At 41.4% G+C, this 12,122-nt stretch overlaps 2 protein-coding genes across 3 annotated transcripts in view; one reads left to right on the forward strand and one right to left on the reverse strand.

Moving 5' to 3' along the window:
- Cnih3 (cornichon family AMPA receptor auxiliary protein 3) overlaps positions 1-2,091 on the reverse strand; it is a 228,087-nt gene extending 225,996 nt beyond the window's left edge. Inside the window, exon 1 of the mRNA XM_074048884.1 lies at positions 1,906-2,091. Coding sequence (XP_073904985.1) covers positions 1,906-1,971 — 66 coding nt within the window. The 5' untranslated portion in view covers positions 1,972-2,091. The remainder of the gene's footprint in view (positions 1-1,905) is intronic.
- Positions 2,092-2,473: 382 nt separating this feature from the next.
- Wdr26 (WD repeat domain 26) overlaps positions 2,474-12,122 on the forward strand; it is a 42,581-nt gene continuing 32,932 nt past the window's right edge. Inside the window, exons 1-4 of one of the 2 annotated variants that reach the window (XM_020174140.2) lie at positions 2,474-2,820; positions 4,245-4,344; positions 4,442-4,546; positions 10,072-10,208. In XM_020174140.2, coding sequence (XP_020029729.1) covers positions 2,489-2,820; positions 4,245-4,344; positions 4,442-4,546; positions 10,072-10,208 — 674 coding nt within the window. In that variant the 5' untranslated portion in view covers positions 2,474-2,488. The remainder of the gene's footprint in view (positions 2,821-4,244; positions 4,345-4,441; positions 4,547-10,071; positions 10,209-12,122) is intronic. The other variant, XM_020174139.2, reaches the window with a different exon arrangement.

Below are 12,122 nucleotides of genomic sequence, written 5' to 3' on the forward strand. Positions count from 1 at the left end.
TTTGCAAAGAGCACAGGAGATAAAACCTCTCCATAAATATGTACAGGGTATAATGTTGTAGCACAGAATTTATTATTTAATAAAAAATAAAAAGCTTTAAAAAAGATAAAACCAAAAAAGAAAGACTTAAGATAAGACTGAGGTCAATCTATGGAAAGCAGGCTGGTGGAGTGGCTCAAGAAGCAAATCCCTGTCTAGCCAGGGCAAGGCCTTGTTTTCAAGCTCCAGTAACACCCAAAAAAAAAAAAAAAAAAAAAAACCTGTGGAGAGCAAGAAGAATTTGGGTTTTAAATATGGTGTGTTATGAAAGATTTCTGAGTGTGTAAAATGGTGTTTCAAAATAATTCCTCTGCCAGTGGGTCTGAAATCTAGCTGAGTTTAAACAACAGGTTCTCAATGTGTGTTTTAGTAGAGAAAAATATGTGTGTGCATGTAGACTTCAGAAATTAAAGAATCTAGTATAATCAGTCTTGGTCACCTAAAAGGTAGACACACTGAGCTTAGACAACAATGGAATCCAATTTATTTTTCATCCTTTTGTTAATAAAGTGTGAGCCTAGTTTGTAGGTGATTATTTTCCTTGTAAAAGATATATACTTTATTCAGAATTGAGTTACAGACTTTTCTTCATCCTTAATGTTGCATAGATCCTAATAACTTACTATAAACTATTTTGCAAAAAGTAATTTTTGTCTAAACAATACCAACCCTTTTAATAACAATGTTTCTAAAGTTAATCTGTAGAGATCTCTGCAGGTATTAACTAGTAATTCTGGCTCTGCTAGATACATCGACAGTGCCCTATGAACCTCAACCAGCATTCAGGTCTGTTTATGTCTCCATGAACATAAACATCGTATGTGAGTCACTTTGCAATCACAGCTGCCACCTGGAAGCATATTTAAGAGAACTACAAAGCCAGATCTCTGTAAGATCCTGCCTTGATCTTCCTCTCCCTTCCTCCAGTGTAAGGATCAGTAGCGCTCAGAATTCCTTACCAATTTCTCATCAGCATCATTTTTATTATACTTCTAAATTTGAAAAGGGCTGCCTCCGAAGGACTCAAAATTACTGAGTTATTCAAATCGTAAGTTTTAGGGACTAAGATGTACTACTTGAGTCTTTTCCATAGGGAGAAAGATCTGTTGAATTCTGAGGTGTTTGTGCACATAGGTGCACGGTTGTTCGGGGATGATGCAGACTCAGCCCATCTCCGTCGAGCATTCCTACATTCCTAGAGGTCGGAGAGTCACTGACACAGCAGCCTCGCCTCTCACTACAAAGCTTCAAGCCTGGATCTGAATTGGAACCTGAAGCCACCTTAGGACGAGTTTTGAAGAAATGGCTTGGTCTATGTTACTGCTCCCTGCACTGGCAGTGTCTCAAGAGGTAGCTTGGACAGGGAAGGAGGTAACTGGGCAAATGCTTTAAAAAAAAAAAAAAAGTGAAGCCTACAGCAAAGTGCCTCCCCTCCTCTACACACCCCCAGCCCTCAGTCACTTCCGTCCCATTACATAGCCTTCTACACGGGATTTCGCCTTCCCAGGGTGGAGCTAGTCTCGCCTCCTCCTCCATCTCCAGCCTGCAGCGATGGCCCTGGGCACAGCCACTACGGGCAGCGCTGGGCTGTGGAAAGGCAAGTTTTTCCACCCCGTCTGTCCTGGTGACAGTGCGTGAAGCGGGTCCATAGGGGCCTACGCCGCAGGCCTGTCCCCGGCTCGACCCCCGCCCCCACCGACGGCGTGAATCTGCAGTCCCGCCCGGGTCCCTCGGTGGAGGGCGGCTGCGAACCCGCGACCCACAGAGCCAGCCGGAGCGCAGCCGGGTCGGCCGGACCCCCGCCCTGGCGCCCTCACGCCGCCCCGCCGGCGCACGTGCCGGTGACAGCCCCTATAGGTTCCATACCTGCTGCCGGAAGTGAGCGCGGAGGGCAGTATAGGCATTTCCTGTGACGCGAAGCCCGGACTCCATTAGGCAGCAGCTGGGGGAAGAATCAACACACCAGGGAGCGGAGCGGCGCGCACCGAGCTCAGAGGCGGCTGCTACCCGCGCCGCCGCCGGGGCTCAGCCGCGGGGCCCGCGCCCCGTCGCCCCCCGCGCGCCCCGGGCGCCGCGCGCGCCCCGGAGGGGGGGGGAAGGGCCGTCCTCCTTCCCCCTCCTCCGCGCCCGCCCGGCCGACCCCGCGACCCCCGCTCCCCCGGCCCCCACCACGGCCTCTCTCGGCGAGGAAACTCTGGCCTCCGCTTCCTCCTCCGACTCGGACGCCGGCGGAGCCTCCCCGCCCCCGCGGAAGAAGCCCCGAGCCTCGGCGGCGGAGGGAGCAGGAGAGCCCGGGGCCTCGTCGGGCCGCGCAGGCCGCTCCCCCCCGCCCGCGTCGCCCGCGTCCTCGCCGGCCGCCTCCTCCTCCGTGGTGCTGGTGGTGGGGCTCCCCGCGGCCGCCCCCGCCGGCCCCCGAGGCAGCGGCCCCAGCCCGGCCAGCGGCGGCGCCATGCAGGCCAACGGGGCGGGAGGAGGCGGCGGGGGCGGCGGGGGCGCGGGCGCGACCCCGGAGCTCGCCTGCCTGGCGGCGCAGAACGGGGAGGCGTCCCCGGCGGCCGCGGGGGACCTGGCGCACGCCAACGGGCTGCTACCCGCAGCCCCCGCCGCCGCCGGCAACAATGGCACCGGCCCGAGTGTCAACAACGGGGTCCCCGGCGGGGCCGCCGCCTCCCTGGCCGCCCCCGAGCTGGGCAGCAGCCTCAAGAAGAAGAAGCGGCTCTCGCAGTCGGACGAGGATGTCATCAGGCTGATCGGACAGCACCTGAATGGCCTCGGGCTCAAGTAAGTGTCCGGGCCCGGCGGGCGGCGGTACCCAGGCCCGGGACGCGGGAGACGGCCAGGCTCCGAGGCTTGTTTTCCGTGTCCGTCTCAGAGGCATCTTTGTGGGACACCTCCCCACTCCCCTCCGTGACCCACGGCCCGGCGGTCCGGAAAGACAATTGGCCTCAAGTGCATGGCCGCCGAGGGGCTGGTGGGGGTAAATCTGACGGGAATCGTGTGGATGTTGTTTGGAGGTCCTCGTGTGTGTTCAAGAGGCCTGGCACTGACTAGTCTGAAATCCCACTTTAAAGCCAAGAAGATGATGGCCTCTGGAAAAGGGACATCCGATTGGTGAATCATTTGTTTTCAAATGCTGTCGAGCTCGCCTTGTGTGCCTAACCGGGGTGAAGGTAGAACCAGCACGGGTTTTACACAAAGAACAGCTCGGGGGTGGAGGTAGGCTGGCTTGGTGGGAGTGCCCTGAGCCGGCTGGAGGAGCCGAACCAGGGCAACGTGCAACAGTTTCCTAGCTTCAGAGCTGGGAGGAAACAAACTCGGGCTGGCCGGTATACAGTTTTATTTGTGGGGAGTGAGGAAAAAACAGCGCCTCTTAAAAGCGACGTATTTTGATTTTCAGACATGATTTCACTATTCAGCTGAAAAATAAGTACAGTGCTGAAGAAAGCTTTGCCTTGAAGCAAACACAAATATGAGTGATAAATGAAGGTTCTTAGATATCAAAATAGCCAACAGAAGGAACCACATTTGACACGTCTTCTAGGTCTCAAAGAGAAATTTATCATAAGACGTTTTTCTCTTTATTCCCTAAGGAAAACATTTTTGTAAATGCTAACAACATATTAGTGAAACAAGGAGCAAGCTGACAGCAGCAGGAGGAAATAACTCGTGACTGTTTGGAACCTACACCATAGTAAATTTGCTATTTTTAGCAGCGAGAGAAAGGAAATGGTTTTTGATGCTGGATTTCTTTTAATTGTAAGGGTTGACCTAGTAGAATTTCTGAGTGAACATAATATCTGGATGAAAGGCCATTGGTCACCTTGTATGGAGCTAAAGATTTTCTCTTTCAAAATGTAGTGCAATAGGTAGTGTCTGGAGATCTTGGCTTTTAATTTATTCGACCAGTTGGTTAGAACACATTTTTAAAAGTTTCATACTTCACTAAACTTCGGAGGCATTAAATGACAAAAGTAGGAAGCACTTATTTCATTCTGGTTTCAAGAAAGGATTTTAACTTAATTAGGAATAAATGTAGGTGGCAGTTTTAAAACTAGTTTGTTTTTCCAAGCACATCAAAGCTATTTTTTTCTCTTCATTATGAGGTTAGCTTAAAAACTTTGCAGCTGTTTTCAAAGACATTAGTTATTTGGAAGAGTAAACTCTAAACTTGGTCAGGTCTTTTTTACACTGTATCTCTCCTGCAGCCAAACTGTTGACCTCCTCATGCAAGAGTCAGGATGTCGTTTAGAACATCCTTCTGCTACCAAATTCCGAAATCATGTCATGGAAGGAGACTGGGATAAGGTAAAGTAGGGCATATAGAGCTGTGTGACTGCTGCTAAAATTATATTTTTGATGTGCACTTTGTGACATTTCTGTTTTTCTATACCAATTTTTGCAGGCAGAAAATGACCTGAATGAACTAAAGCCTTTAGTGCATTCTCCTCATGCTATTGTGGTAAGAGGCGCACTTGAAATCTCTCAAACGTTGTTGGGAATAATTGTGGTAAATACACTTTTGTTCTTAGTTTCACCTTTATGCTTATTTTTGTAGGTTATTGATAACTGTAGGCATCTGTTTCTTATAAATAAGGTTTTAAAGTACTTAAATTTCATATAATTAAATTTGTAAACTAGGATGAGTTTAGAGTGTTCTAAAGTATGAGCTTCATCTTTTAAATCAGACTTAACAAATGTGTCTTTTGAATGTAGTAGTCTGTAAATTAAGCTCTATAAAAATTATATTGAAAGATATTTGTTCTGTCAGTGCTGTGAGTAGGAGCTTTATACTTAAAGAGTTAAGGATAAATTATACTTTTATATCACTCAAAACAGTAGATTGCTGATTGAAGAGAAAATTTGTGTGTATGCCATACCGCCTTAAGGGGCTGGTACCTTGGTTTTTTTTTTTAATCCTTGGGAATTACAGTTAACTTGCCAGTACCATTGGTGTGCTCCCCATTTTCCATTCTTGCATTCCAAGTTGTTTGAGTTGACAGTGTCAAGTTTGCATACTATATGTCTCCCTGGGAGAAGGCTCATGTGCAGATTGACCATGGGGGCCTTACTTATTGACCTTGTTTCCCTAACAGGATCAATTTAGTAGTTTAACCTGTTAGCCTCTTAATAGATCATATGTACTGATGGACTTCTTTAGTAGATGTTAGTGAGGGAGCAGAAGGGATAACTTTTACTGCTGGTGACTGGAAACCGTGAAGAATCAGCTGCTGGCTTTTAAACTTCTAGCTGATTCATTTGTTGTCAAAAACAGTTTCCTGTCTGGTGGGGGAAGGAAAGAAGGCCAGTAGGAAGTGAAGTAGAGAAACCAGCTGTTCGTTAAATATTAGTAAATGACCGTTAGCATTTTTTTATTTGAGCCAAACATTAATCTTTTCTTTGTCTATAAACTTAGTACAGCCTCTGTGTGTGGGGGGGGGGGTTAAAAAGTCTTACTACAAGTGTTTTCAAGTTCTTAATAAGAGTCTGTATGAGTATAACTAAGGGTCCAAGTAAGTGTGAACAAACATGAATTTATTCAAATCTATGACCTAGTATATTGGTTCTGTTCTTTCAAAAAATATTCAATATTAAAAAATGTAGACTATTATCATGTGAGAGGATTTCTAATTAATTTATGGAATAATCAGTTCTATAGTAAGACTTAAAAACAAGTTAAAGTAGTTACACATCTATATTCATAGGGTTAAAATTTTTTCAGGAACTAAATGACTTTCCTCAATCAGTGTGTTTGGGGTTGAAAACCTAAGTATATTTTAATTGGGCAATTTTCATAAGTGTTTTGACTCTGACTGAGCTAAAGTAAAGACTAAAATGGCCAAAATAAGGATTGGGGTTCCTTTCTATTGGGCAAGTTCACACTATTTGTGTGGTGACCATGAAGAACTTGCCTGTGGAATAGTTTCAAGTAAGTGTATATGATTTCTTGGAAGTTGTTTCCATTTTTTTAGACTACACCCAAATTTTATCTGTAATTTAGTAGTAAAAATTTTAATGGGCTCACTTGCTATTTTTTTCTTTATTTATAGTATTTGAGACTTCTGTATTGGGTTTAGATTATGACTCATTAGAAGCCTTCAGTAGAAACAGCAAGTAAACTGGAGAAAGGGAGTTGTAGATAATAAGGAGGAATCCTTTCTTTTTGCAGCCTGTTGAGTCTGTAGAACATTCTAGGATCTAATAAAAGATGAAGATTAAATCTCTGACTGAGCCTCACGCCATCAAACTGTTTAGGTATTTATACAAAGAAAGGGGTTCCAGCTTTTATCGCACTTTAAGCATTGATGAATCAATTGCTTTTAAAGATTGAGTTCAGCATTTTTTTTTTAAGTTGCTCTTCTTTTCATTGTGTTTACATTTATTGCTCCCTACATATAGACTGCTCGTCCATGTCTAGAAGAAGATAATTTAATGTAAGCTTAAAGTTGGCAGTAATACCTTAGGACACAACTATTTGGGTTTTTTTCACGTGATTATTTTAATTATACACCCAGACACATTTTATGACTTAGTATAGGCTAAAATGACACTTCGTTTTCTAAACCTGAATATTTTTATTGACCCAATATACTTCCCTCAGCTTCCCCTCAACCCTGTTTTTAACTGGTTTCCAGTCAGTTGACACTGGGAGCAGCAGAATTCGCTCTGGGTTTTCTGGATGCTGTGTTCATTCATCAACAGTTTTTACTTGAGTTCAGATATGCTGGGCCATGACAGGAGAAATTTGAATGGGTGTGTGAGACCACTAACAGAAAACTTACATATATGTACAAAATTTGATTCATTTTTTAATATGAGAAATATGCTTAAAAGCATTGAAATACTGACTTGACATACAAAAATTAACATATTTTAAGGTCAATAAGGAGGAGTTTTGAGATCCATGGCTTAACTATAACTCGTTTACCCTTTCTTCTGAGTCATGATTTAAATGATACAACTTGCTTATAACCATTCCAAAGTTAGTTAAGAGGCTGGTCTCAACGATTAGACTTTGAATGTATTGCGATTTTTGAGTTTTTCTTCCATGTTAAAATTCAGTCTGATAGTATGGGAGAAAAGAATAAAGCAATCCAAATATTGAGTATGATTACCTTGGCAATATTTGTTGGGCAACATACAGACAGAATTTGCAATGTGAAGCTATCGTTCAAGCTATCCTGGTCATTTATCAATTTCAGGTTTTTACTAGATGGCAAAAGAGAGAAGGAAATATTGCTGGGCTCAAAGATGTTGAAAACCATCAGAGACCAGAGATAATCCTGTAGAGGTCTAATTGGGAACTGGAAACAATGTGAAGAAGAGTTCTAGTTCCTCTTCCTCTTTCCCTCACTCTTCCTTTCTTTCAGAAGCACAGGGTCTTTAAGGAAAAAAAAATTAATGGAGCCCTATCTCTCAGCAAGCTTCTGTCTTGCCTGATGTTTAAAACTTTTTTCATTAGGTGATTAAAACATCATTTGTTAATTAAAAAGTCTTTATTTTCTTGATCATGTTTACATTTTTTGTGCTGTAAATTTGCGGAAGTAAAATGCGGTTTTATTGTATTGTTACCATATGTATCAAACTTGAGTTGGACTGACTTTTAGGAGAATAAACATTTTTTCTTTCAACCAGATCTCTAGCTGTGTTTGGCTAGTAGAGTGTTAGTTGCCATGCACAGTATCAAGATTTGGTGTCTGTTTGAAGGGTATTCTTTGTCTTAATCTGGGTAAAATGACTCACAGAGAGAAGCTCACACTGCTTCTGTGCTATTCTCTGTATATACAGAAATATGTTTCAAATTGGCTTCTCTTAAAATTTCAGTCTACCTTTCTCTTCTCTCCTAACCTGCCTCTGCCCCGTAGAGTAAGAGTGTCATGTCTGTCAAGATCTTGGTGGAAAATTAGGGAGCAATAGCACTTGGGGCACTGTCTCTACACACATTGAATTTGGGGAGGGAGTGGGTTTAGGACCTCATGCTTATCCATAAGTGAACAAAAGACACTGAATTAAAAGAAAAAATTTCCCCTAAATTCTGAATTACTAAGAAAATTTAGTGAAGAAATTAAATCATATGCCAGTTCCATGTGGCATTTAAATGAAAAAAATTCTGCAGCCACATATGATTTTTAAGTTTTAATTAAAAAATAAACTAAATGAAACTTTCAACACTGTGTTGATCTTTGGGAATTAGTTTGAGTGCTTTGTTTTATAAAGAATTGAATGTTTTTTTCAGAAGCTAAAATGATAGGAATATCCAAAATAACTTCAAGTATAAAATCCTTTTTTAAAAGATTTTTAATTTTCTTTAATTTTTGTCACCTGGTGAACTGCATAGTATTTTTTTAAAAATTTTAGTTAACCCATCATCAAAGTATTTTTTATTTGGCATATAGAGATTAACTTTAGGTATATGTACAACAACATACTTTTCAAGGCATTTGGTAATTAGTCTGCTTTGTTAAACATTCATTACTCAGTCTAACTTAATGTGTAAAGTTTGATAAGTGTAATTTTCTTGGAGCTATCGGAGCTTGTCTGCTTTGGAATTTTTTCTGTTCATTGTAGATACAAGATTAGATTTATCAAACATAAGCAACATGTTTATAAAGGATGTATTTTAATGTTTGCCTGACTTACATATTTTTATTTACTTTCTTTAGAGATTTTTTTTATGCGCTTGTAGTTTATGCCTTCTAAATACTGCTACTGGAAAATCTCAGAGCAGTTTATTATATTCTTAATTCTTTAAATATATGGCAATTTCTCTGCACCATTTTGTGACAGCAGCATTTTTTTAATGGTTTTTAAGCAAGCATCTTGAAGAAAAAGCTGTAATTCAGGTTTTTAATTTAAATGGACTTAGGATCTTTACCAGTATATTCCTTGGAGTCAAAATATGATAACTACTAACTTTTCTACTTACTTTAGTGGATTTGCTCAAGCACCACCAGTAACAAATATGGTGAAAGGGCCCCTCCAAGCAGTGGCTTAGTTAGTTTTACAGTTTAAAAGAAATTCCAGACAGGATATTCATAAATCTCTCTTGTCTAGTAAAAACCTGGTAAGATTGTGATGATCACTTTTAATTGAAGTAAAATAATAAACATCAAAAATATTAAAACCAAACACATTCCAAAAACCAGATGGGAAAATACCTCACAGTAGCCTAAAAAGTGATTTGTCATTTGGTGAGAAAGAGCTGATAAGTGTCTGTGATTGTTATTAAACACACTTGATCAGATTGTTACACAAATGTGAATGTTGAATCTTTTTAAAGACCTTTAAGTGCAGCCTTCTGATATAGGCATCCCTTTACAGCTGAGAGGAGAATGAGCTTATGCTTGCCCTCTGTAGTCATAGGAAACTCAGTACTTTACACATCAGCCTCTAGTCTGTCTGTTACAAAGCTCTTCTTTCTTTTGATAAGTCAAAATCTGATACTTTTATCCAGTGGCTCTAATTCTGCTTTCTGGTTCACTTAGTCTTCTTTCACATTGTGGCTTCTTTTGTTTTGGTTTGGTGTGGGTTTTTTTTTTTTTGACCTAGGGATCCAACCCAGAGCATCCCACGTGCCAGGCAAGCGCTCTACCACTGAGCCACACCCCTGGCATGTACATCATGGCTTTTAAATAATCCATTAACTGATTTTTCTCCAAAAGTCAGACATTTTAAAAGCAAATTTGGAATACTTGGAATAGTAGTTAATTTTCGTATGAGAAATAAAATCTAGGGGAATGTTTTGAGAGAAGAATTGATTTTTCTTACATTGATAATGCCTTGGTCACTAATGATCTTGTCTGATTTGAGATTACTCATTCAAAGCAGTTTTTATTAAGATGTAGAATTGAGCAAAGTCACATTTAACATCTTATGACTCTTGTTAAACCAAGATACTTTGAGTCATCTTGAAGCTTTATAAAAATTATTTTCAAAGGGCATAGTAGAATGGTTTCTACTGTTCTGTTTAGGCACAAACATTTTCTGAAACTTCCATCAACTTTTTTCCCTGACTGCTGCTTTCTGTCATGTCAGAGGATGAAGTTCTTGCTGCTGCAGCAGAAGTACCTGGAATACCTGGAGGATGGCAAGGTCCTGGAGGCACTTCAAGTTCTACGCTGTGAATTGACGCCACTGAAATACAACACAGAGCGCATTCATGTTCTTAGTGGGTAAGAAAGCTGGGTTCTCAGACTCCAGGTTGACGAAAGATTACTTTACAAAGTTTGCCATTGGCCAGAGTTAAGTTTCTCTAACCTTTTTCTGAGCTGCAAATACCCAATATTGCTAAACTTAGATAATATTGTTCTGAGTAAATTCACTGGTATATATGAACTCTTTTTGTCATCCTGGCAAGCTACCGGTAGGATAAAAAGATGTTTATATAGTGAAAGGGAGAAGAAATACGTTTAGCCCAGGAAATGCTAGTTAGTTTTGTTTTGTTTGTTTTTTTGAGATGGAGCTTGCCATATATCCCAGGCTGGCTACAACCCTCCTGCCTCAGCCTCCTGAATGCTGGGATTATAGGCATGGATCTCCATACTTGACTGAAATGCTGTTTCAAAATCTGTAAAAACCCCGTGGCTTGGATCATAGTAAGCAATGAAATGCATAGAAACATTTTTTAAATGCTTACATGTACCAGGTTCTGTTTTTTATTTTGCAGTACTCGGAAATAACCCCAGGGCCTTATGTTGGCTAACCAAATACTCTACCACTTTAGCTAGGCCCCAGCCCTTAAATTGTTTATTCACGTACGTATGTATTTATTTATCGAGATGGGGTCTCGTTAACTTTAACTGGGCTGACTTTGCACTCAAGATCCTTCTAACCTTGCCTGAACTGGTGACAAACTTGTGGTGACTCCACCTTCAGAGTAGGTGGGATTTCAGTAGCTAGCGTATTCTAGTTCCAGTTTCTTACTAAGCACTTTCTATTCAGAGTCTCACTTTGGAGACTGAATCTTTGGTGGAATGGCTCAAGTGGTAGAGAACCTACCTAGCAAGTATGAGTCCTGAGTTCAAACCCCAGTACTAGGGAAAAAAAAAAAAAAGAAGAAAAGGTCGTTTTATCTTTTAAATGTTAGAGTACCCTTGGGCTTGATCGTAGGCCCCTCTTCTGTGCCCACTCTATATATTCATCCTAGGCTATCTTATTCTATAACATGGCTTTACACACTTTCTGTATGCTGATGGCTCTTAAATTTATCCTCTCATCTGAAGTTTCAGTGTATGGATATAATAGTCTACATGAAGTTTCGGTGTATGGATATAATGGTCTATGTGACAATCTCCACTTGGATTTCTACTAAGTGTCTCAATTATATTTGCAAATCTTTTTTTTTTTTTTGGTGGAATAGGATTTGAACTCAGAACTTCCATGCTTGTAAAGCAGGTGCTGCTCTACTGCTTGAACCACATTTCTGGTACATTTTGCTGTGGTTATTTGGAGATGGGGGTCTCCCAACTATTTACCCAGGCCGGCCTTGAGCTGTGATCGTCCCGATCTCAGCCTCCCAAGTAGCTGGACTTAGGAGAGTGAGCCACTGCACTGGCTTAAAACAAAATTCTTAACTCCATTTGTATCTCTACCCCCTCCCCTACATATTCGAGCTGTCTGTAGTAAATGACAAGATCTGCTCAGTTGCTCAGACAAAAAAAAGAAGACTCATTTTTACTTTCTCCTTGTCTTTTAATTTTGACATGTATGGCCTAACTCCAGAAACATGCCCAAATAGTTCAACCACAGGATCTTGTGTGGTAATTTCCTGCTTTTATTGTACTGACTTCATCCTTAGTCCCTTAGCAATGCATATTTCACACAGCAGCCAGGAATAAAGCTGTGTGAGTTAAGTCATTTCACTCTCAAGCTTAAAACCTTCACTAGCTTTCTAGCAAACTTAAAACTTCAAATCTATTTAAGCCCACAAGACCCTCAACCCTTTTCTGATGTCTTTTCTTTATTCATTACTCTCCTAGTGACACTAAGAATTTCTGTTCCATAGCTTGTCAAGCTTTAAGGCATTTGCATGGTCTGTCTCCTCTCTTGTAAATGTTCTTCCCCCCAACCTTTGGCTTCTCATTACT

This window comes from Castor canadensis, chromosome 11 (genome assembly GCF_047511655.1).
Source record: "Castor canadensis chromosome 11, mCasCan1.hap1v2, whole genome shotgun sequence".
NCBI classification, from domain to species: Eukaryota; Metazoa; Chordata; class Mammalia; order Rodentia; family Castoridae; genus Castor; species Castor canadensis.